Source organism: Paralichthys olivaceus, chromosome 21, assembly GCF_024713975.1.
Source record: "Paralichthys olivaceus isolate ysfri-2021 chromosome 21, ASM2471397v2, whole genome shotgun sequence".
In the NCBI taxonomy this organism is placed as follows: Eukaryota; Metazoa; Chordata; class Actinopteri; order Pleuronectiformes; family Paralichthyidae; genus Paralichthys; species Paralichthys olivaceus.
Window position 1 is genome coordinate 15,980,928 of NC_091113.1, and position 24,811 is coordinate 16,005,738.

At 41.3% G+C, this 24,811-nt stretch overlaps 1 protein-coding gene across 2 annotated transcripts in view; it reads left to right on the plus strand.

Annotated features, from left to right (window-relative positions):
• The window catches only part of LOC109627161 (dynein axonemal heavy chain 9), a 129,741-nt gene that overhangs the window by 51,494 nt on the left and 53,436 nt on the right, over positions 1-24,811 (plus strand). For both annotated transcript variants that reach the window (XM_069517209.1, XM_069517208.1), the window contains 15 exons: positions 210-318; positions 1,516-1,663; positions 2,161-2,335; positions 3,123-3,296; positions 3,568-3,775; positions 4,235-4,400; positions 5,104-5,206; positions 5,554-5,793; positions 10,829-10,990; positions 11,813-12,009; positions 14,317-14,479; positions 15,172-15,295; positions 17,033-17,175; positions 18,676-18,837; positions 19,100-19,333. In XM_069517209.1, the coding sequence (XP_069373310.1) occupies positions 210-318; positions 1,516-1,663; positions 2,161-2,335; positions 3,123-3,296; positions 3,568-3,775; positions 4,235-4,400; positions 5,104-5,206; positions 5,554-5,793; positions 10,829-10,990; positions 11,813-12,009; positions 14,317-14,479; positions 15,172-15,295; positions 17,033-17,175; positions 18,676-18,837; positions 19,100-19,333 (2,508 nt within the window). The remainder of the gene's footprint in view (positions 1-209; positions 319-1,515; positions 1,664-2,160; positions 2,336-3,122; positions 3,297-3,567; positions 3,776-4,234; positions 4,401-5,103; positions 5,207-5,553; positions 5,794-10,828; positions 10,991-11,812; positions 12,010-14,316; positions 14,480-15,171; positions 15,296-17,032; positions 17,176-18,675; positions 18,838-19,099; positions 19,334-24,811) is intronic.

Consider the following 24,811-nt stretch of genomic DNA (forward strand, 5'->3'; position numbering starts at 1 on the left):
AATAACCCCAGTTAAGTAAATCATTGAAAGTTATACATAAACCACATGTAAACAATAGTAAAGCAGATAAACAGGGTAGGGTTTCTAACTTCACTCTGCACCATAGAGTGACCAAAAAGTGACAGTATATTAACTGTTTCAGGAGGAAGCACAAATGGAGCAAATTCCCTCTCAGTGATATCTTCATGCATTGTGTCTGGTTCTGTTAGGTGCTGACTCTGGCCAGTAACGAGCGGATCACTCTCAACCCCACCATGAGGCTGTTGTTCGAGATCAGCCACCTCCGCACTGCTACCCCCGCCACAGTGTCAAGAGCAGGTAGTTCTTGCGTTTTGTCTTTCTTTGCTCTTTGTGCCACTTATTGAAAATCTAGGTTCAAACAATCGATCTAACGTTAGTGCAGTTCAAAGCGCTTCACATGTGCCATGACAAAACTAATAAAAATGCTAACAATGAGATTCCATAAAATATATTTCAAAAGTTATAAATGCAATAAACAATAAAAGTATTGCTCTTTATTACTTTCTATTCATTAATTGACTTTTTCTGAAAGGTGATCAAATAATAATAATAAAAAAATGATAATAAATTATGTTATTATTATTGTACCATGTCTTGTTTCTTGTCTTGCAAAGTTAAATAGAAGAAATACAATATAAAAGTAGAAAGAAAAGTCAACAAAATGGGATAAACAAAACAATCCTAACAATATTAACAGATGGATAAAATTGAATAAAACAAAAAGCAAAGATGCTAAAATATAATGTCTAAAAACCATGCTTAATAAAACCCAGGCTACAATGATAGGTTTTAAGCTTGTATTTAAATGCGTTTAAATCCTCAGGTAGACTAATTCAGCAGCTTGGAGCATAAACACTAAAAGCTGCCTCACCTGAGTTTCTTGTCTTATTCTGTGAAACTGATTCGTACCGAGGACCTGAGCAGCCATACATTCAAACCCTGCTGGTGCAAGATCACTAAGTGCTTTGAAAAAAAGTAAAATTATTTTAAAATCAATACGTAAGCTGATTGACAACCAGTGTGAGGACTTTAGTTCAGGAGTGATGTTATGTCTTTCTCTGGTCCAGGTCAGCGCTCCAGCTACAGACTTCTGAAACAGCTGTAGCTTAATTATGATATTTTTGAGCAGACAAGAGATAGTCAGGGATTGCAGTTCATGCCCGCTTGAAATAAAAGTGTTCTTCAGAGACCTCAGAGCTGCAATAATTATTTATATTTTCACAAGTAATGAATAAAATGACTGCACATAATGTGAAAGGAATTGCCATTAATCAATTATGGAATGATTGCCTTTCTAATGAAGCATGGAGTAAACTAGAAAGTTGCCCCAAACAAATAATCACAACATCAAATAAATTATTTAGTTTGTCTCTCAACTGAAATTGAAACTGATGACAATTGATTAATCACTGATATAAGTTATTTATTTGGCCAAAAATATCAAACATTGCCAGGCCACTTTTTTATTCATAATTGTACCTGTGTTCTCTCCAGGCATCCTGTACATAAACCAAGCAGACCTTGGCTGGAACCCCCCAGTATCCAGCTGGATTGACAGGAGGGAGGTTCAATCAGAGAAGGCCAACCTGACCATACTGTTCGACAAGTACCTTCCCTCTTGCCTGGACGTCCTCAGATTGAGGTAAGCAGCTCCTCTGCCGCTCTGTGTCGCTATGAACATTAGCTCACAGTGACTACCAGTTGAAGCAGGATGTTGGGGTGTGACATATCTTGAGGGAGGGACTGTGCAGAAGTGGGCGGTTTGGACAGGAGCAAACTGGGTCTGACTCAGAAGAACTGGATGCTGTCCTGCATTCTCTTCTTTTGCACAGGACCACTCGCCTCCTCTAACTCCTCTGTCACCACTGCTATTGGAGCAGAGAAGAAAAACAGGAAGCAGAGGAGGAATATTTTGTCCTCCATGAGAGGCCAAAAACCTGAGAAATGCACCACTATGCCACAGCTTATAAATCCATCATCCAGTTTCTGTTAAATATTTGTGATACAATCCAAAAAGTGAAAACATAATTTAACCTTTTTTTTAACTCTTTCGGCACAGCACCTCGTATTCTTACCCAATGAGTCACACAAGTCAGTGGTAATGCTCGAATCTAATGAAATATGTGTGTCTTTGCTCAGGTTCAAGAAAATCATCCCCATCCCTGAGCAGAGTATGGTCCAGATGCTGTGCTACTTGCTGGAGTGTCTGCTGATTCCAGAAAACACCCCACCAGACTCGTCTTTGGAACTTTACGAGCTGTATTTTGTCTTTGCTGCGGTCTGGGCCTTTGGGGGAGCCATGTTCCAGGACCAGGTAATGTGTGGGCCTCTGGCCATGTGAGATGCTTACTAAGTGGTTGCATAAATAGGGAGAAGAATGGGACGTAAGTGAAACAGCTGAATGATTTCCACCTTCCTTCCTGAAAGAGTTTTTTGCACTTGCATTATGGGTATTCCTCAGTATTATTTATGCCTTGATGACTCCTACGCAACTCAAAATTATTCGGAGTTGGCTTTTTAAAAAGAGAGGAGTGATCTTTGACAATAAAGTGGACTCTGTTCCTGCTCAACATCTCACAGGATGGCTGAATGTAGATAAGCAGGAGAGCCACACAGTAGCAAGCAGTTGCTAAGCAATCCAGTTAGCGCTGTACAGTAAGTGCGTCCGTCTAAGTTATGGGATAAAGCCGCTCTCCCCTTGGTGCAAATGTACTCCACTTTATTTTCCCATCACAAATGCATTTAAATGCTAAGTGGTTTTATTGACTGGAGAGTTGGTAGTGAAAAGAGGAGACAGGTACCAAGAGGTGGGGGGGCAGAGAGGAAGGTGGGGAGCTGCCAGGCAGCAGGTGATGAGGCTACTTCACTGTCTGAATCAGACAGACGGATAGATGGGCCTGCCACCTCTCATTTTCTACCCTTCAGCTGCTGCAGCTGCGTCTCTGTGTTGTTGCTGTTTATTTGTCTTCCGCTTCATATTCACACCAATGGAACTGAGAGGCACAGATCCATAGCTACTGTATGGAGGAGAAAAAAGCAGGAAGGAAGTTATTTTGTATTGAGTATTGACCCTCGTAACTCTGCGTGTGTTCTCTGAATAGCTGGTCGACTACAGAGTGGAGTTCAGCAAGTGGTGGGTGTCTGAGTTCAAAACCATCAAGTTCCCGTCCCAGGGAACTGTGTTTGATTACTACATCGACCCCGAGACCAAGAAGTTTGAACCATGGTCCAAAATGGTTCCCAAGTTTGACATGGATGCAGATACACCACTTCAGGTACAACAGCTTGTTCTTATAAGGATTTTACATCCAGTTACATCCAGATTGTTTGAGGTCATTTAGAAACATGGTTTGTCCACCAGGAAACTCTGTCAACTTTAAACTTCTTAGGAAATCCAGGAACTTCTAATAGGCATTCTCTACCTTTTTACATTTTACAGAAAAAGGTTTTATTATTCAGATTATTTGATAATTAGAATAGACATTACTTATCCCTATTGTATTTGGTGATTATGCAAATGTGTGTTTGTGTGTTACCCATGTGCAGGCATGCTTGGTCCACACGACAGAGACCATTCGAGTCCGTTACTTCATGGACCGCCTCCTGGAGCTCCGAAAGCCCGTCATGTTGGTGGGGAATGCTGGGAACGGGAAGTCTGTTCTCGTTGGGGACAAACTGGGATCGTTGGACTCAGAAAAATACATGATTAAAAATGCGCCCTTCAACTACTACACTACATCTGCTATGCTTCAAGGTAATAACCCTGCACTTAATCAGGCTTTATACAACGGATAAAGAAAATATTAACGTCTGATTGATTTAACTTCGTAAACAGTGTTTAGTGCTGCAGATATTAATTTATATATATATATAAATATTCACGGTTTACCTAACCCTGTAGTTGAATTGTTATTATTTTCCATGTGAATAATAGGCCTTTAATCTATACGTGCTGCCAGAGCCATGTAGACATTGTTTCTGAATGCCTGTAAACAAAGCAACTATTTCAGTACAAAGCTCAGGCACTGAAATGAGGCACCAGCGTTGTGATTCGGTCTGGTTGATACCCAGCCCTATTCGTACTGGGATCCTTTTGGAGATCCTCCTATGTACTCTTCCAGTTATGTATCATTATTGTTTGTGAAATTACATCTTTTTCAGTTCTCACTCTTTCTTAACTCCACCTCTGCTCCATCACTCCTCTCCCACACAGCGGTGCTGGAAAAGCCCCTAGAGAAGAAAGCAGGGCGTAACTATGGACCTCCAGGCAGCAGAAGACTCATCTACTTCTTAGATGACATGAATATGCCTGAAGTGGACGAATACGGCACCGTGCAGCCTCACACACTCATACGGCAACACATGGACTATAATCACTGGTAAGGCTATGACATTATACTGCAGCTATACTGCAGCTATGACACATTTCCTGTAAGTATGAGTAAACATGGGTACATGACGGTGCAGTTTTAAAAAAAGAATATTATGTCTAGACCGTCTTCCTGGGTGGAAGCGGGGAAACTGTTCCATGCTGTAATTGCTTAATGATGGACACTTTCAGACATTTTCTCCATGTATTAACACAGAAGAGGATCATTCAGATAATGGAGTGCCAGCAGCTGATAGGTGTAATACCCTAATAATTCACATGAACAGCCTTTCTGCTAAAAACGCTTCCCCTTTAGTATTCAGACAGATCCCCGCTTCAGTATCAATGTGCTACAGCTTCTATAAGAGTCAAAAGTCAAATGTGAGAGCAGCATTTGTATGATTCCCCTTAAAAGGATTTTGTTGCTCATCTCTCTGACACAGTGAGGCCATTCTGAACATGGTTCCACTGCGTCAGACACAGGCTGACTGGCTTAGACACAGTCAGCCCATTAGAGATATGCTGGGAGGATTTCAGGTATGAAATTGAGAGGAAGGAGGATGCTACTGAGCCACGCCAGCTTAAGTGGGAGCTGAGGCATACATATCGGCATAAGTGTGGGGAAGGTGTTTGGGTGTGTGGGAGCTGGGGTGTGTGTTTTCTGTGCATATCGAGGCCGTTAAATAATGATTTTTTTGTGTGTGTACTCTCAGGTATGACCGTACTAAGATGGTTTTGAAGGAAATAAAGAACGTTCAATACGTGTCCTGCATGAACCCCACAGCTGGCAGCTTCACCATCAATCCACGACTGCAGGTACACACACACACACACACACACACACACACACACACACACTTCCGGCCACATGGTTTGTCTGCAGAGTTGATTAGAGATTAGAGAAAAACAGTGACCACAGTTTTAAGTTACTGTTCATGCATTGATTCAGTCTTTGTGCATTAATTTGTACATCGGTCTAATATGATCTGAGATATAGGTAGGTTTAACTAAACTTTTCCACTTAAATGTCATATTAATTATTAATGATGATTAGAGATCGTCATATTTGAATTTAAAAGGCACATTTACTTGATGCTGCAAACATTCACAGGTTGAGGAACAACATTTTTATTGTTGCCTTGTTTGTTCTGTGTCTCCAACAGCGGCACTTCTCAGTCTTTGCTCTGTCATTTCCTGGAGCTGAGGCCCTGAGCACCATCTACACCTCCATCCTGTCTCATCACTTGAAAGGAGCAGGCTTCACCACTGCCCTGCAGAAGAGCTGCTCCACCCTGGTCCAGTTAGCCCTGGCCCTGCACCAGCGCATCTCCTCCTCCTTCCTGCCCACCGCAATCAAGTTCCACTACATCTTCAACCTGAGAGATCTCTCCAACATCTTCCAGGTGAAACATAGATAGAAAGTGTATGAGAAGGATTAATCCACATAGACGTTCTTTGAGAAAAAAGAATAAACTCAGGTTAATCTTTTCACAATGAAATGTCAGGAGTTGCCTGGGAGTTGTGGCTTCTATTACTTCACTCCCTTTCCATTTCAAACATGTAGTGAGGTGTTTTGCTGCGGTTCTCTCTCTGTTTCTATGGCTCTGCCTCCCATGTGGAAAGAGTCAGGCTTCTGTCACTAATTTCTCATCTAAATGATTATTGATTTAAGAGCCGAGTCTGAAAACTAGAAATAAGTCTGAGATAAGTGTAACAGAAAATAGAATGGATTTGCACTTTCACGGGTTTTAGTGATGATTTAATGTATTTAAATGAATATAATATCACTGCACTGAGGCTGTCAAGGGAGAAGCTTTTGGGGCAATATTTCTGTCAGAATCCTCCACGGTTTCATGGAGGGCAGGCTTGCTCATTTAACACACTCTGTGTAATAATTAATGCTTTAAGCCACTCAGCTATAGGAACTTAATTTTTCATAATTCCATCTAGGAGTTTACAAAGGCAGCTCTGGGCTTTCACTATATAATATAATATCTACTACTGTAGATGTAATAAAATGCTGTTTTATGTGCACTTAAAAACTGCACTAATCAATATTTTTATGTTAACAATAGATAAAATTAATGTATCATGTTTAAAGAGTCGTTTATAGTTTGGACTCACAAGCACTACAAGGCAAGTCATTAAAATGTGAAGACAAGCAACTAAATCCAAAAGGGCCGAAACAAACGAGCTCCAGGCAAGCAGCTTCTTTAGGCTGTGCTGAACCACAGCGACCCTCAAAGCTAAATGCTAATGTCAACACATGAACATGCTCACAGTCACAGGGCTGACATGCTGATGTGCAGCAGGTATAATGGTATACCACATTTAGCATTGTAGTTCAGCATATTAGCCTTCTAGAATTTGCTAATTATGATTCAGGTTGGTATTTGGTCGTAAAGGAAAATGTTGGACAAGTTAAAACTTTAACCTGATGAATGTGCCAAAGGAAAAGTTCTATAACATTGTTTACATGGACAACAGTATTCTGATATTAACCCAATTAAGACAACGTCTAAGACACTGCCATGAAAACAGCATTTTCTGATTACCTTAAGACAAATAAGGTCATACTCAGAATAAGATATGATACAATGAAGACAGGTTTATTCTTACCTTATTCTCATTATGTTGACAAAGACAACTTTTTTCAGATGCAATGTTTGCAAATTAGGCTTCCGGTGTCTACATTACCCACACTGCAACGTGATTGCTGACAGTTTGGTCAGAGATTTGGTCTAGTAGAAAGACAAAATCCTGTACTGACAATGGGAAAGTAGTCAATTGCCATTTTTGATCAGGTTTAGCCGCATTCAAAAAAGCTGTGCATACGAAATAATCATGAGGAAAAAATGGTTAAAGTTATTGAAGTTATTGTGTGAATAATGAGAATAAAGAGCTTGTGATAGAAAGTCAAACACTGCATAGTTTTACAAGTCACTGTATAATGTGAGAGTTATTGAAAGTTTTCTGCAGTTTCAAAGTGGGGTTTCAGACAGCGTGAGACCATCCAACAAGCACATTGTTTTCACCAGAGTCTTTCCTTTATGACAACTGGGTTTTAGCCATTATAATGAGCTGCTCTGTACCAGGTTCAGGCCTCCTGCACTTCGAGATTAAGTATAATTACCACCCAAAGCGCAAGCCCCGATGACCCCGAGACTTACCTTTTAGAACTTTGATCACACAAAACACTGCCTTGAAGCAGCTAGGGGAGAGTTTAGCCACACCATGGCACTTTGAGGCCAGCGTTAGAAGAGACCTTTCTGCCCGTTTGTCAAAGTCATTGTTTTTTAAAGAGTCTGCATAGTGTGACTGGATATCCAATGACCACACAGGAAACAGTGTGAAAGTTTTCTTCGCTGTTCCTCTAGAGAGTTTGTAGACGTCAGAAAGAGACTCCTGGAGCTCGTTTGAAGTTTTTCTGTCAAACTATTTCTGCCCAACATCTCCTGGCACGCCGGGTGGAGGTGAGTAGCCTTGCAGCTCACAGATCTGTCTCCGCTGTAATTCCCCCACCATACCTCTGCACTTTAACACCTTCAGAAGTTGGAAATATTTGCCGCGACTGTACAAATGCTTCCTTTAATTTCGAGCACAAGGCCTAATTGTCACTCAGCGTTTTCTGGCTTGAGGTTTCAGATGTTTACCTCAGCTGAAATAATTGGGGACTCTTTGTGATTCACTTTGTTTTTCAAAACTTTGGAACTTGGAGATGTAGCCAGAGGTAACCGTCTCGTTATGATCATCTCTAATGAGGCAGAAAGATGAGCTCAGAGACTCTGTGTGTTTTTAAATGTGACAAGAGAAGCTGGTCCAGATAACGCTCAAGGATGCATCTTTATGAGAATATTGCTTCTGTTATTTGCTGACAAAATTCTCAGGTTACGGTTTTTATGTTGAATTATGAGTGGAGCTAAATTATCATCTGCCTTTCTTTTTTTTTTCAACACTATTTTCCACTTTGTCCCTGAGCACTTACTTTCTCACTGTGTCTTTCTGCTTCAGACTGTCTCCATGAAACACTGGGGTGGACACCCTCTGGATGTTTAATTAGACAAACTATAAGTCAAGTACTGTCTCCAAATTCTGCTATAAGGACAAGATAAACAATTTCACATCCGACCAGGAGCATTGTCAAAGAGCTCTGTTTGCTAGTGTTCATTCTCTGCCATGACCAGCAGGCATTTCTGGCGGCCTGTCTTCTCCACGTCAGCCTAAATGAGCTCCTTAAAGCTCAAGAGGCAAGTGAGAAGATGGGGGGAGATGGACAGAGTAAAAGACGAGGACAGAGACAGGGGAAAGAGAGAGAAACAGAGTACATGAGACTCACGTTGCAGAGAGACTCTGAAGCTGAACTGTACTGACTGCACAATATGTCTGTATGATGTTTCGTGGATAGTCAGCTGGGTGCATTAGTTAGGGGGGGAAGTAGTGTTTGGGGCTCAGAGCAGCTGTCAGGCTACAGGGAAAGCGTGCACACTGCAGACTGCCTGACAGACAGACAGATACATGCCGGCACACAGAACTCTCTAATCCCTCTCATCTGAGTTGAACAAAGCGATGAAGAATCAGGGACAGAAAGTCAGCTGGATAGAAGGAAAACAAAGTTCTCAGTTTGTTTGCGCTTTGCTGTTTGTTTGATTGGTACGATGAACAGCTATAGACTCGAGTATGACGGCCATGAGGAGTTGCCATATGGTGTTTTGTTTTGCTCAGGCACACTTTTACACACAAACAAATGCACAGCGTCATGATTGACACCATTAAGCAATGAAATGGAGTAGAAAAAGAGATCAATTAAAAGTCAAAGGATTAGTTCATTCACACATACGGGGGAAAAAACATCTTGACTTTTGTAGATCTAGAGAAGTGGCGATAATTCTGGCTCAGTACACACGCACACAAATAAACACACAGCACACCTCCCCCATCTGCACCATTACACAGTGGATTTAGCAGCCAATTGTCACATTCAGTGGGCTCAGATATGAAGGCAGATCAGATTCAGCTGGCTTTACCCCCGGAGATGATTCTGTTGATTAGAATAAGTTCTGGGGCTGGAAACACACAACATCTGTTTGCCCAGCTCAGGCTCCTGGGTGACAATGTGCAGAGGGAAACAAGTGCCTGGGCGCCCCTCCGTCCCCTTCCACGTCCTTTACGACACCTGTTATGTGAGATGCCTAGAGGTGCGACGGTTGGCATGAATGGCCTTGTGGGAAACATACATATACATCATACAAGCCTCCAGTAGAGACATATTGTTCATCAATCGTCCACTGAACACTCATCTGCTCATTGTCATGATTCCCTGTTTTGATTTCAGTGGTTTTCAATGAAAAAATATATTCTATTTTCATGGTCATCTATCCGCATAATCTGTCTGGATATGGGGGTTCCACAGGATCTTGGTCAGGTCACTCTCAATCACCTTTGGAGGTGTCTTCCATTTTGACCTTGGGACTTCCAGCCCATACTTGTTACAGATGTTCCTCTACCCTATGCCATCCACGGTTATTGTGTTCCTTGTATGTCATCAATGCCTGCATCTCACACTCTGCTGTTATGTGCTGGACTGTCTCAGGGGCATCTTTGCACATCCTGCACCTGGGATCCTGTCTGGTGTGGTAGACCCTATAGCCTCTGAAAGCCTACGAAACATGAAACATGTTAGCAACGTTGTCTTAGTTTGCATATTAGCATGCTGATGTTGGCACTTAGATAAATGGGCTTCTGTTCACCCAGCTACTGTTGTGGTTGTTGTCTGGTCCGTGACTCATTCACTTTTCTTCATGTAACACACACTGTCATTTACTCTATAGTGAGCAATAAATCCACATTACAAACAGTCATGAATCATCATTTGGCATAATCATTATAAGCTGTCACAGTCACAAGTCACAACACTGTAATTTTGAAATCTTCAAAAAACAGTGATATTTTTGAAAGAAAAATCGTGTTAATATCATTGATGCTACATTTTCATGATAGCAGGATTTTTTTCAGAGCTTTATATCAGTATTTAATTCACATGTGCATCACAAACACTCAAAAAAATAGCAGACTTCAAATATGAAGTAAAAATGGAGTCATTTCCAGACATGCTCGTAGGCTGAAAATAAATAAACCCACTTTGAAAGCACTGCAGCCACATGCAACCCCATTCCTTGATTTTTCATAATTCATTTCTTCCATCCAACACCTGCCCACAGAACTTGTAACCACATGCGGCAACACTTCTGAGACAGTGAGATGAAAGGAAAGCACTGCCGTTATTTTCTGAGTTTCTCTGACTAACAGCTTGCCCACTCAATATCCATTGATTTACCCAGAGTGACTGTGCTGTATTTCCCTCCTCGTTGTAGTGTAAATGGGCCAAATCAGCCTCTGGAATGAAACTCTAAGCATTGCTCTCCCCCCATCTCTGCCCAGGGCATTCTCTTCTGTACCAGCGAGTGTCTGAAAGCCCCTGCGGACCTGCTGAAAATCTACCTGCACGAGTGCAACCGGGTCTACAGAGACAAGCTGGTGGAAGAGCAGGACTTCCAGGCCTTTGATAAGCTGCAGGCGGACACAGTGAAAAAGTTCTATGAGGTAAGAGTTTTTTACAAAGTTCAGCCTAGGAAGACAAGAAGGAGGGAGCAGGGAGAGGAGGTGGAGGAAATCATTAGGCTGCCTGCTCTGTGTCTGGACCTCGACATCAGTGGTCAACACAGCGAGGAGAAAGAGCAGAGGTGGTATGGGGGCCTGGCTGTCAGGGTCTGTGCTGTCAACCCAGCAAATTGGAAAACATTTTAATGGTTTTCTGTCCACTGCTCCCCTCACTACCCTCTCTGGCTCTATTGCATGCACACTAGTCATGGCACAATGAAGATCCTGACAAGTCTATGTGTACAGACACACACAGAAATAGAAGGAGAAAAGTAATCCTACCCACTCTAGAATATATTATTTAAAGCTCACACCTTCTGCAAACGAATGACAATTTGCCCCCGTGCCACAGAACAATATGCAGCATGTTTTCTTTACACGCAAACAAGAATATCTTTAGAGACCACAGAGCTGTAAGAAAATGCTCCTGATACTATGAAAATAAGACTGCACCAGACCATGAATTATATTTGAATTTGTACAAAAAGGCCTCATTCCTCACACCTACTGCAGCTCTACACCAGTGAACATTTACAGAGGGAGCAGGCAACCTTTAGGGACCCACAAAATCTCTCCAGTGAAATAATTTGTTGCCCAATAGTTGCTAGGGTGAAAATGAACTAGGTCACCCTCTGCGCAGCTGTGATATTCAGCTGTGTCCCTGTCCAGACTGTTTAAGCTTAACACTAATGTTATGCTGACAGGGGTAGCATGTGTATTCCTATGTTTACCACTGCAATATGTGTTTGTGTATCCCTCCCTAAGGACATGGACGAGACTCTAGAGCAGACCAAGGAGATGAACCTATACTGCCACTTTGCCCAAGGGCTGGGGGAGCCCAAGTACATGGCTGCAGAGTCCTGGAGCAGCCTCAACAAAACCCTGCTGGAGGGGCTGGACAACTACAATGAGGTCAATCCCACCCTAAACCTGGTGCTGTTTGAGGATGCCATGGCTCACGTGTAAGTGGAAGTTTTGCAAACCTCTGGGACTGTGTGGCGAGACTACAGAAGGAGTAAAGAAAAAGTGTTTTTGTCAGGTTCTTCATTGTCTGAAAAGGAAAGCAAGTGGCTTCCCAGGTGTTTTGGGTCTTAACAGTTCCATTTTCCGACTGTCAAAAGAAGACAGGGAAATCAGTAAAACACCAAGCAGTGACAGGACATCATGACGGCCATACAAAAATTTAGAGTGGTGTAGTAGAGGTTCAGTGTAAAAATGTGAACAAACAGAAGTTTAGTTGACCATATGGTGTATATCTTTCTAATTGTCAACAATTCCCCAAAACAGACTCAAACCAACATCCCACTAACAAGTGTTTAGTGTGAATCCAAAGCCTGATACTGTATCATATTCATTGTTTTCTGAAAGATGTGAACTCAGGTGAATGTCTGCACAATAGGATCCAGACTTTCTCCAGAGAGAGGGGTGGTGCGACATGTAGGAGGCTGGACATAACGTTTTAATGCTGCTGCAGAGATCATGTGTTTCTTGTTGTAACACATCCACATCAACCTGCATCACCAAACAATTCTTTCTGTCTCTCATCAGTATAAATGTCCTTGTGTATGACTCCTCTCTTTATTTAAATATTTGTATCGCTTTGATCATCAATGCTCTCACCCGCCTTCAGTGAATTGTCCTGATAATCTCCTGCTGTTTTCTCACCTGGGAACATTCAGACAGTTTTTACCAGGGTGCTGGCAGCAGAAAGTCTAAAGAATGTTCACAGCAACTGATCATTTCTGGAGATTATCCAGAGTTCAGTGCTTTCAGTCTGAAAGCAGCTAAAACCACATCAATGATCCACACATTGTAGTTTGTAGCTGTAGTTTGCTTTCATTTGGTCCAACATACACATCACCATCACCATACACCATGCAAATACTCAAGAGAGCACCAAATATGCAATAAACCACCACTAGCATTAGTCCCTTACAAATACACAGTTTACTCCCTTTAGAGTAACTTTTGCTAAAAACTAAAGTGTCCAGCTGTCTCAGGAAATTGCTGAAAATGAAAGTATATATTTGTGAGCAGATTTTAAAGATTTGCATCTTTATTAGAGGGCTTGAGATAAAATCAACATTCACAATAGGGGAGCAGGTATTGACAGACAGACTTACACTTTGTTGGCTTTGGGCTATAGATAGAATAATGTCTCCCTTATTCCTCGAGTCATGTAAACATTAACTGAAATCTTGTAGCAGCTCTAATAAAATGAAAGATAATGCTGTGTTGAATGTGTGGTACTAGTTTCTTTAAAAAGGGAAGGTGACGAGAGACAGTCTTCAGGTAAATTGTGCTGTCTTGCTTATTGTAAACAAAAAGCTGACTACAGCAGATAATATTTATTCTCTTTATTATCATCTGCAAGTCTCATAATGAAACCCACTACCAACGTATTTTTGAAAAGGTCCTTTTAGCTGTTTGTTGATCAGGAGTATTTTGTTGTAAATTGAAAAAATGTCAAAGGCAGATGCAGGAGCATGTTGCCTCTCATAATTTAATGTGTATATGTACAGTAGGCGGCATTTTTTTCCGAAGGAAATTTTATTGTGCTTGCTTGTGTTGAAAATTGTGGGGGTGGAAAATGTCAGTGGCCCTGCGATACGACTGTGACTTGTCCCGGATGTATGTTGCCTCTTGCCCAATGTCACCTGGGATTGGCTAAGTGGAATATATAATGGATGGATTGAAATGTTAATTCTTTGCATGCGAAATATATATGGTGCTTGTGATTTTTATGTCACATGGATGAAAGCCATTGAAGTGTGAGAGATGAAAGCAGCTGAAGAGCAAGAGATACAAGTTGAACGTCAGCTGAGCTGTGAATGATGAAAGCAGTTAAATTTCAGTCAGACTGCGGCAGCGTGTGCTCTGTAAGCAGTGGCGCTGTTGGTCGGTGTGTGAGCAGTGACAGCAGTTGAAGTGTGTTGGTGTATTTCTTTTAGAATGAAGCTACAAAAAAGTGAAATGAAAATAATCTCCCCTATTCACAATGAAGACACATCTTCTCATTATAAACAAGACACATGTTTCTCAGGAGTCCACTACAACTGAGTCCAATGTTTAACACATTTCATTGTGGCACAGCTTAATGAAACAGAGTGATGAGGGCGGTGGTGACACGCTGTCTGAGAGCAGACAGCAGGAGGCAAAGGCGACCTGTGTGTTTGTTTTATGAGTCAGATTGTCTTCACCCTCTACTTTTCTCTTCCCTCATATGTCTGCTTTCTCCCTCCCCCATCTCCCTGCACCTCCACATGTAGCTGCCGCATAAACCGAATCCTGGAGTCTCCACGGGGTAATGCGCTGCTGGTCGGAGTGGGCGGCAGTGGCAAGCAGAGTCTGACCCGACTGGCTGCCTTCATCTCCAGTCTAGAGGTTTTCCAGATCACCTTGAAGAAAGGCTACGGGATCGCTGACCTGAAGGTATGAGGAGAATTACACAGCAAACTTACCTCTCTGCAAAAACATCTATCAACGCTGTTCAGTTTGTCTCATATTGAGTCTTAAAAAGTTTCCAACACACATACAGATCAGCCAGGTGAGGTTCAAATGTATACATGGTGGCGTCTGAGGCAAGACAGACATAATCCTTACAGTATGTTAACACTGTGGGAGAAATCCACATATGTCCTCACACTGACCACGTTTATACAGACAACTATATTTTAGCTATTGTTGCTAAAATAATTTTTCATTGATATCACCATTTACGTGTTACAGAGCAAAGTATAACTATGACGTCAGGCAGATGGTAACTGCCATGTCCATATTGTAAAATGCTGGGAAAACTCCAATCGGATGTAATAACGCGATGAAGACATACACATGTTTACATAATGCAACTAAGGGTAGAATACTCCACATGTCTTGATTCAATTATTGCTTATTTCGAGGATGACTTTATTCAGGTTGAGGTTATGAGAAAATGCTGCCCACATGGCGGTGTCTTATTCACACTATTGTGTTATTCAGGTCAATATATGAATATTGATGTCCATGTAAATGTAGTCAGGTATTCAGGTCTCAACATCAAATCTTTAGGCCTCTAACAGCCTGGTCACATTGTGTGTGTCACCCTCCCACTCCATGTCTCTTTCTCTCTCCCTATCACCCAGAGTGACCTGGCATCCCTTTACATGAAAGCTGGCGTGAAGAATATTGGCACCGTTTTACTAATGACGGATGCCCAAGTGGCAGACGAGAAGTTCCTCGTTCTGGTCAACGATCTGCTGGCATCGGGTAACAGCAGGCTCCGCTAATTACTGCATGTCATGTTTTGCAACAGAGAAATGCTTTTGCTTCGCTGCAGCAACAAATCACTGCGGTGCCGCTTCTACGGCATCACCCATCAACCACAGCACATCATTGTGAGGAATTGCAGGCACGGCTGAGAGCCACATGTAGATTTATATGCCACATTCAATGGGCACAACACATAGCGTAGCATAATGAAATATTAGGGTAAATGATTCTCTGTATACCAATCTTAGCAGTGGAATCATTTGGTAGTTAGTTTACAAAAAATAAATGTACTAAATCATTTGTGGTAGTATTGGGAAAGATGGTATGTCAAGAGCGGCCAGTAGAACATTAAAACATTAGTTCTAATTGAAATATTGAAAAGTAAGACAAAGCACAATTTATACAAGTCATAAGAAACACTTGCTCAGTTCATTATTCAGGAGTCTTGATTACTCTGACTCCTCTGTACTTACTACTAATGCCTGTGGTGATGCTGTGGAGCTACTTCAGAATTATTTCATGGCATTACTGCTCACTAATGCAAAAGGAATAATGAAAACATAGCAGGCCTCAAATATCCTATATGTCACATGTAGTCTATGGTGCAGAGTGAAGTTAGAAAACTTTGCGCTTATCCTACCTGGTTTGAATAATTTACTTTCAGAGGTGAGTTCAGCCATCACAACAAAATCAAAGCTCAGCAGTTCAGCTTGACATGAAGCATTGCAGCAACATAACAAAGTTATGCTTTTACATTTAAAAAAAATTGTTAAAGAGGTAGTGCTTCTGTGAATATTGTTGCCATGATGGAGATCAATGAAATCAAAACTTCCCTGGCGGAGGAAACAAAAGCATCCTACAACGTCACACTCAAAAACTGTGTCATGCATGTCTTTTTTAAGTAAACTACATATTTTGTTATTCCTCCCTAGTGAATGTATTACAAATTCAACACATAGAATTATGATGCATATTAATAATATCATTGATATAGCTTAAATATATAGTGATGTGAACAGACAGTGAGCCTGAGTGAGAATTTCTTTCAGATATTGTGCTTGTGGGAGACTGTTTGATCCAATGACCAAACTTTTGGAAATAACATTGGCTAAATTAAAAATGCTGACATCTTTTACCAGAGATTGTTGTAATTTGATTGTCATAGAAAGCATTAACTCTTCCCAGGAACTGCTCCTAAAGATTCTAAGAAAAATGTCAATTGTCAGGGCGGTCGACTCGACTGATGTGAAATGACAACTGTTCAGTCTGAATGTCAGGCTGGCTTTCACTTTGGCTCGTGGATTATTTTCTGCCCTAATGTCACACTAGAGCAGGTCTGAACAACTCAGAGGGGCTTGGTACTGATGAGAGGCAACAAAAAATTAAGCAAGAGGAGAAAAAGGGACACTGAACTCGGGCACCGACTATTTTTGGTGCTGTAGGAAGTCGACGTTCACATTCAGTGCTCTGCTCATCTCTGCTGCTGCGAGGCTGTTACTTACAGCGGATCCCTAGATTAGCATAAGTCCTCTGTATGAACTCCTGCTGCCCCCAGCTCTGTTAACACACCTAGATTTGAGTCTCAGTGTCAGTTGAGATCCTGACGAGATAAGAAAGTTGCAGAGAGTTCTCTCAAGTTTGAAGTTTAGCTCTTTAACAGAAAAACATTTGGACCTCTGCCTTCAGTCTCGCTTGTCTTCCTGCTGGTAATGTGCATCATTTTATCCATTCTAGGAGAGATTCCTGACCTGTTCCCAGACGACGAGGTGGAGAGCATCATAAGCACTGTGAGACCAGAGCTCCGCACCTCTGGATTGATGGATACGAGGGAAAACTGCTGGAAATTCTTCATCGACCGCGTTCGCAGACAACTCAAGGTGAAACACAAGTATAGGACAAAAAGCTGTTTCTGTTACTTTGAATTCCACAACTAATCATCTAGAAAAAGTCATTCTCAGTGGTTTACCTCAGGGGCAAAGTTTGACATTAATCTCTCTCATAGAACTGCGTCTGAATTTGCTCTCCCTTCTGTCTTAATATAGCAATGGCATGCTGCCTCACACTTTCATTTACCATCTCGAAATAAAACAACCCTCAGACTTGGATAAACATCTGGTTTTATGATGAAGTCTCCCCCTAGACAATTTTCTTTTTTGACATTTTCAACCTGAATGCGTCGGCAAGCCGTGGACGCCATAAATATAAATCACCCGCACAATAGCTGCCGCTTAGTTGCAGATAATTTCACCAACGTGCAGACACTTTTTCCCCCCTTGGGAGAGAGGGATTCCAGGGGGTTGCTTTATCCTGTCATTATTACAGTGTGCACGCCCACACCACCGCCACCCACATCCTCCACCCCTGCCTGGCTCCCAGCTCAAGCCTCGCTGGGTTGGGGAGTGAATAAATGAGGAAGACAGTCCCATGGGCACGGGTTTGAAAAGAGTGGATTTCTGTCCCTGTTTCAAAATGAGTCTGTCTGGATGGAAAGAGCTGCTCCCTAAAAATGTTGTAATTCTCTCTAAATGTTTGCATGAAATTTGCTGAGGGCTGTCTCACTGCGCGTAGCTCTGGGTACCGAGCATCTGTTTGCAAAAAATGTCAGGAGTAATGTCACATTATTATCTGTGACCGGGGGTCACTTGACAGGACCCTGACCAATCAGCAAAGGCTACGTTGTGACCGAAAAGACCTGAATTGATAAGCAGATGTTTCCAAACATCTCTGTTTCTGCCTGACCGGACAAAAACACCTCTGTTGCAGTGGCTCTATCACTCCAGAGTTCTTGTGGCACTGCACGAAACCTCTGTCACAAGTCGCCATGGTTTTGTATTAAAAGACTAAAAGAAGTTATGAACCACTAATTGGACAAGCTGAACCTTATGATGTAGTGAATGACACATAGAGTCCCTCCTGATCAAAGCAGCTAGGTGAGTCAGTGTGTAAAACCAATATAATAGGAAATGTAAAATAAAATTGTTGTTTTTTTCAGTTGTTTGTTGTTTCTGTCATTAGTCGTGTCTTTGGTTCTGCCTTCTGTGAGTTTGCCTCTTCAGTCTAATGCTCCCGAGCATCTGGCCGAGCTTCTCAACAAGCCAGCTGTTAGTCTCCAACAGCAAAAATCAGTCTGACACAGCCCACAGCTCAACACACTTTTAATCCACATGCTTGCTGGGGGCTTTATTTGCTTAATGATGTAGCTGCAAATAATGAATGCACAGTTTTCTATTCTCCCTCTTGACCACGAAGAAGTGCCGATCGGAGCAGGAATTGTTTTCTCTGTCTGACTGTGAAAGAAAATTATCTCAATTAGCTGCTATGTCAGACTTCACACTCAATTCTGTTTGACCTTGGTGTGTGTGTGTGTGTGTGCGCAGGTGGCTCTGTGTTTCTCTCCAGTCGGAAGTAAGCTGAGGGTTCGCAGCAGGAAGTTCCCCGCAGTGGTGAACTGCACGGCGATCGACTGGTTCCACGAGTGGCCACAGGAGGCGCTGGAGTCGGTCAGCTACAGGTTCCTACAGGAGGTGGAAAATATTGAAGTGAGAGCAGCTCATACTCTAATACACACACAAGCATTAAGCACCCAAAAAATGATGTTCATGCCCTGAAAATATAATTTCAAATGTCAGGCACAGTGACACAATGAATGTGATATTAATTTCAAGAGCAAGACCAGAAACCCATGAATTAAATTCAGAGCCTGAGCCTCAGGAGATATTGCTTTTCCACTAAATCTGCAGAGTCATCCGCTTTCAGTGTGAATCAGTATGTAACCAGCTCTGTAACTTATAATTCCCACAGCCTCAAGTGAAGGAGTCAGTCAGTAAATTCATGGCGTACGTGCACATGAGTGTGAATCAGACATCCAAGGAGTACCTGGCCAACGAGCGGCGCTACAACTACACCACGCCCAAGTCTTTCCTGGAGCAGATCAATCTGTACCGCAGCCTGCTGGGTCAGAAGAGTAAACAGCTAACCAAGAACATGGAGAGGCTGGAGAACGGCCTGCAGAAGCTCAACAGCACCTCAGCTCAGGTACAGTACATCATCCATTTAAAACTTGAAAAGATATGGTATGTTTCTCTTTTCCCAGGTTTCATGCTTAATATCCCTGTTTTTTAATTTAAATTCACTCATTAAAGACAGTGAAACTTAACCAAGCTGCATGTAATCTTAAAAAGGGTTTTCCAAATGATTTGTGTTCAATTATCGGCATTTAGAACTTTTGCTTACATTAAAAAGAAAGTTTCAGTAGTTCCCACTTGGGTCTAATTCTCATTATTGTATCTGTTACTTATATTGGTCTTTGCTAACCAGGGGTAGCTCCATTAGCGGATCTATGGGTGGTACCATGGGGGCACTGGCCCCAATTTAAATAAACAAGTCACTTACTAACAGTACTAACAATAAATATGGATTTGTTCTCTTTTTTAGGTATAAACTGTGCTTGAAAGGACCATTTTCAAAATATGTTCAAGCTCAAAGCTATAGAGCTAACAGTAAACAATAAATAACTTAAATGTGCACCTTACTGCCACAGGAAGGCATATAACTGTCTCTCCTGTGTAAATTGTGGCCCCTATTGTGGCTCCCTGATATTGAAAAATCTCACTTTTACAGGAATCATTTTAGATGCTTATATCTGAGCTTGATGGAAAGTAAACATAGAACATGTTTGCTAGATACACAGAGATCTACTATTGGGAGAGGTGACCAATCCAGCGGTTTATTATGCTCTGTTGATTGTAGCATGTGTATTTGCCCGAGACTTCTCCCCCAAATATCTAAAGCAGTCAGATTGATATCCATGATTCTAATCTGAGCACAATTAGACTCAGGTTAAAAAAGAAAACTTTAGTTTAAATCATAGAGTGGCTCCATCTGTGGTCAGTGGAACAATGAGCACTGCTGGCTTCTTGTCATGCAAGGTAATGAATCCCTTTCACCTGACAGTCCAGGTGTAAATTGCTTGTCATGAGATTTCTAGAATGAAAAGAAATAGCTGCTCTAATGATAGACATCCTGATAGATGTTTTAGGATGCACAATTTAAATTATATATTATATGAAGTGTCTCTACTCTCACCGTATTGGAACATTATTGTCTTTAGACAAAGGGAAGAAAATGTATACATGCTTTAATTATCCAACCCTGGGTTTTTATACCACCTTGTTTTTTTTCCTGCTGTTACGCTCAATCTGTAGCTCAACCAAATTGTGCCGAATTCTGCTGCGAGAAAACTGACAGAGAAAAAATGCTCTTCACACATCAAACTGATCTCAGCTTCTTCGCACTAGTTGTCACTTTCTCTGACAAGCCACGTCTACATTTTACTAATTATGTGCAAAGCTTTACAGGCCCCAAGAAATGTTTAATGTTTTGACTGTCTCCTGTCCAAAAAAGTCATTTTAACAGTTTCCTCTCCACTGGTTGAAAAACATACTAATATCTGTCTTTTGTCTGTAATGGGAATGGAAAATAATGGGTAGCCTATAGTTTTTATCTTCTATTTTATCATATGTTTTAAAATTCTGCTTCAAAACACATTTATGAAGTCTGTGTGTTAATACATATCTCTGTACCAGACGTCATGTCACCATTTTAATATTCCTTCTTACCTCTTTTATTTGGTCTTTTCTATCTTAAAATTTCACCTGGTTTTATTCTTTCCCTTTTCAGTTTTTCTTTGGTGTCTTGTTGTGGCAATCAATCTCCCCTCCATCATACTGTATAGTACTAGTATGGAGTGTAGATAATAGATGTAGTAGTAGTCACAGTGGAAGCAGAACAAATAATAGTAGTAGTCACAGTCAGTACTGATGCCTGGTCACACCAGTGTTTAAAAAAGTGAAATTCAACAGTGGAGTCAATTAATTGCAGGCAGCAGAGGATCCGTTGGAGAAAGTGAAAATTAATTGTGAGAATGTTTGGTGAGATAGAACAATTTCGGTGAACACTGAGATGTGAATGTGTGCCAGCGATTGAGAGCTGGAGAGTCCAAATTGTAGGATTATATCAGAGTTTATTAAGAGTTTCTCACTATTAACTTTTATTTAACTTGTGTGATGGGAATTAATCGTACAAATACATCAGCAATTTCCCTCTTCGATGGCGTTTCATTGAATAAATGGTGATCAAAATGACAGGATGGAGAAAACCCTATAGAAGCTAATGTGACTAACAAACCAAATAGTGGTTACAAATGTGTGTTTCCCTGCACGTTTAACTCCTTGGCTTTGTCCTGATTAGTGATGGGAATTTTGGCCCTTTGAAAGGGATCTTAATTTCAGAGAGTTGTCGAACAGAAAAGCTGATTGTTTCTTTTGCATGTGTGAACTTCAATTGCTAAACCTTATGTAAATGATCTGCATTGTAAACATTGCACAAAGAGATTATTACTACTTATCACTGTAATGAATGAGGGGGGAGGGAGTGGAGTGTCTTCAGGTCAGTGACATTTGGGCACAATTAGAAAAGAGATGACTCAAGTAGCTTACGAATTGGTTCCTGTCGGTCTTATCAAGAGCTGTTGAAAAGAGTTGGATCGTTTGCGAATAAAACGTCACTAGTCCTGCTTCCTGCTGCTGTGATTGGCTGCCCCGCCCTGATGCGTTTCACCTGCGCCAAATGATCCTTCCCTCCCTTGTGTATTAACACCCTGTCCACATTAATGCAGATGTACAAACTTTTCCCTCTGAATTTGTGCAGATTTTCAGACACTCTGGTTTCTGTGTGTCCATGTCTCTATGTAAAACAGAGTATTTGGGAAATAATGATGTCACAGCTGACTTCACATATGCCCACTATTGCTTTGTGTAATGAGCATGCACCAGAAACAACAACAACCTCACTCCACAAGCTCATTAGGCATGCCCATAATGTTCTTCTCTGGTAATTGACGGATCATTGATATAGAGTTTATCGCCACCTACTGGCCTTGCATGCTTGTTTGAGCATTTGTAGTCATTTAGTGTTCTCGTAAAAAGAAGGTCGTATGGACAGAGATCCTTTTTTAATGGAGGGGAAATTATCCGTCCAAACAAATTTCAGTAGTTGTGTCGACAAGGCTTAGTCTCTGTGCTCTCCTCTCTCCTTTGTCAGTTCTAATGTTTACATCCCTGGCTTGTGCTAGTGTTCTTGATCGTGTTCCTTGTGCTTCTGTTTTTGCTGCCATTCTATTCTAGTGTTCCTGTTTTGCTCCCTTTGCTTTTGGAGGTTATTTGATATCTGGAATTTTCAGTTTGCCCGCCTGTCTACAAAGACTGGAAGCCTGCCTTTGCTTATTACATTTCACTTATTTTCTCACCTGCCTTAGCCCTGGCTTGCTATTTGGGTCCAGTTAACTTTAAGCCTAACATTTTAATGCCATATGCAGCCAGTTACCCTTTTTAAGCTACTTCAGATGTAGAGCAGAAAAATACCTGGTTGACTTTTGTCCTTTTTATTTTATGTGAAATGCTTTTACACATAATTGTGTGTTTTCATCTCTAATATCTACACTTGAATCCATTTGTTTAGATGTTTGTTATCTACACACATGAGGTCCATGAATAATGCAACACAGGATCTGTATGGGAAGCAGCCCTAATTATAAATGGTCTATACTGTGCAAGAGAATGCAAAACCACACTCACAATTTTACTCTTACATACCATGCTTATCCACTGCTTTGCATAAACATGCCCACACATAGCCACCCGCACACAATCGCACATGCATAAATGCCTCTCACATGCAGGTGACGTCAGGGTGTTGAAAGCCACGGTGTCCTGTGCTGGTTTCCCGTTGCACCGCATTCCCATTACTGTAGTAATGAAACACATACACACACACACACACACACACACACATACAAATAGAGGAGCTGTATGGTAATTGAGGAGTTTTTCTTTTTTTCTCTAATTAGAGTGCACACACTTTACAGCAGCAAGACACCATTAATGCACCCAGTGTTTGTTAGTGCATCCACACTGATGGCCACACAACCATAAGTACTGTTATTTAACATTCTGTGCAGGAGGATCCATGGCTCACCAGGGGCTGCTGTGGTCATGATAAACAAGGACCAGGAGGGTTCAAGCAAAGATGTGTGTGTGTGTGTGTGTGTGTGTGTGTGTGTGTGTGTGTGTGTGTGTCGGGGGTTACTGTAGGAGATGCTGTATGAGTCATCTGCTCCCCAGAGGACACATTAGTTCCATGTGTGTTTTTTTCCTCTTTAACTTTGCGGAGGTTGTGTCCTACCTGAGGCTGCTTTAGTCTGGATTAGTAATGTGTGTACGATTTTAATGCACGGCCATGACCGCCCAATCGTTAACATTAATTGAGACCCACGTAGTAATTTTTGATATTTGTAGTACTACTAGTATTAGCACTATTATTGTTTGTAGATAATGGTAATAAATATTAGTGGAACTACAATTTATAATCATTGCAGTAACACTAATAATAGTAGTAGTAGAGGTGGTAGTAGTAGTAGAATAAGTGCATTTGACAGTGGTAATAGTGGTGGTGAGAATAAGTTTAATGGTTGTACAAGTTTTGTTGGTAATACGAGTAAGACTAGTTATAGTATAGGATTAGTAATATAGTATGTGTTTACAGTCAGTAGTGGTAGTCGTAGTAAGACGTTGGAGCAATAGTAATGGTAAGATAACTAAAAGTCATAGTATTATAGGAGCCCAATACTAGCATTGGTAGTCACATGAGTAGATAGTAGGCAGTTGCATTATAGTAATATTAAGCAGGTATAATAATAGTCATTTTAGACAATTGTAGTAATACTGTTATGAACCAGTTGCAGAAATAGTAGTATGAAGTAGGTGTAGTAATAGTAGTACTTAACAGTTTTAGTAATTTTGGTATTTAGCTGTTGTAGTAATACTACAACAAAGAAGTTTAGAGATGGTAGTAGTAAAGGTTGGTAAGTGGTGGTGGTAGCAGAAGTAGCAGTAGTAGTAGTAACAGAGACAGTATTAGCAGTAGTGGTAGTAACAGAGACAGTATTAGCAGTAGAAGTAGGATCATTAGTGGCAGTGTCAGTGATAGTAGTAGTAGCAGTAGTAGTTTGTAGTACTAGTAGTTGTTGTAGTAGTTTTTATAAAGACTGACAAGGAGCAGATAGACACGTTTTCCTGCTTGATTTCCATCTGCAGTAGATAAACAGGAGCCCAGATGTATTGAATCTCACCCATGTCTCCCACCAATTAGTTTGTCCCTCTTCTCCCCCTCCTGTCTCCTCTCCACCTATTCATCATGTTGATGGCTCACTTGGTGCTCGTCTAATGTTCGACTGAATCTTTTGTGTGGAATCGTCGCAACCCGAAAGGACTGTCTTCCCTGCGGCCTGATTTCCTGTTTGTTAATTAGCTGAAAGACAAGCATGAAAAACAGTCCGTCTTTATTTCCCCAGTGCAACATTTTGATGGAGTCGGACGGTAATGCAGAGCCCTATTTGTCGGGGAGTTATGAGGAGTTTGTAACAGCTTTAATTTCTCTTTATGGCCGTCCTTGGTG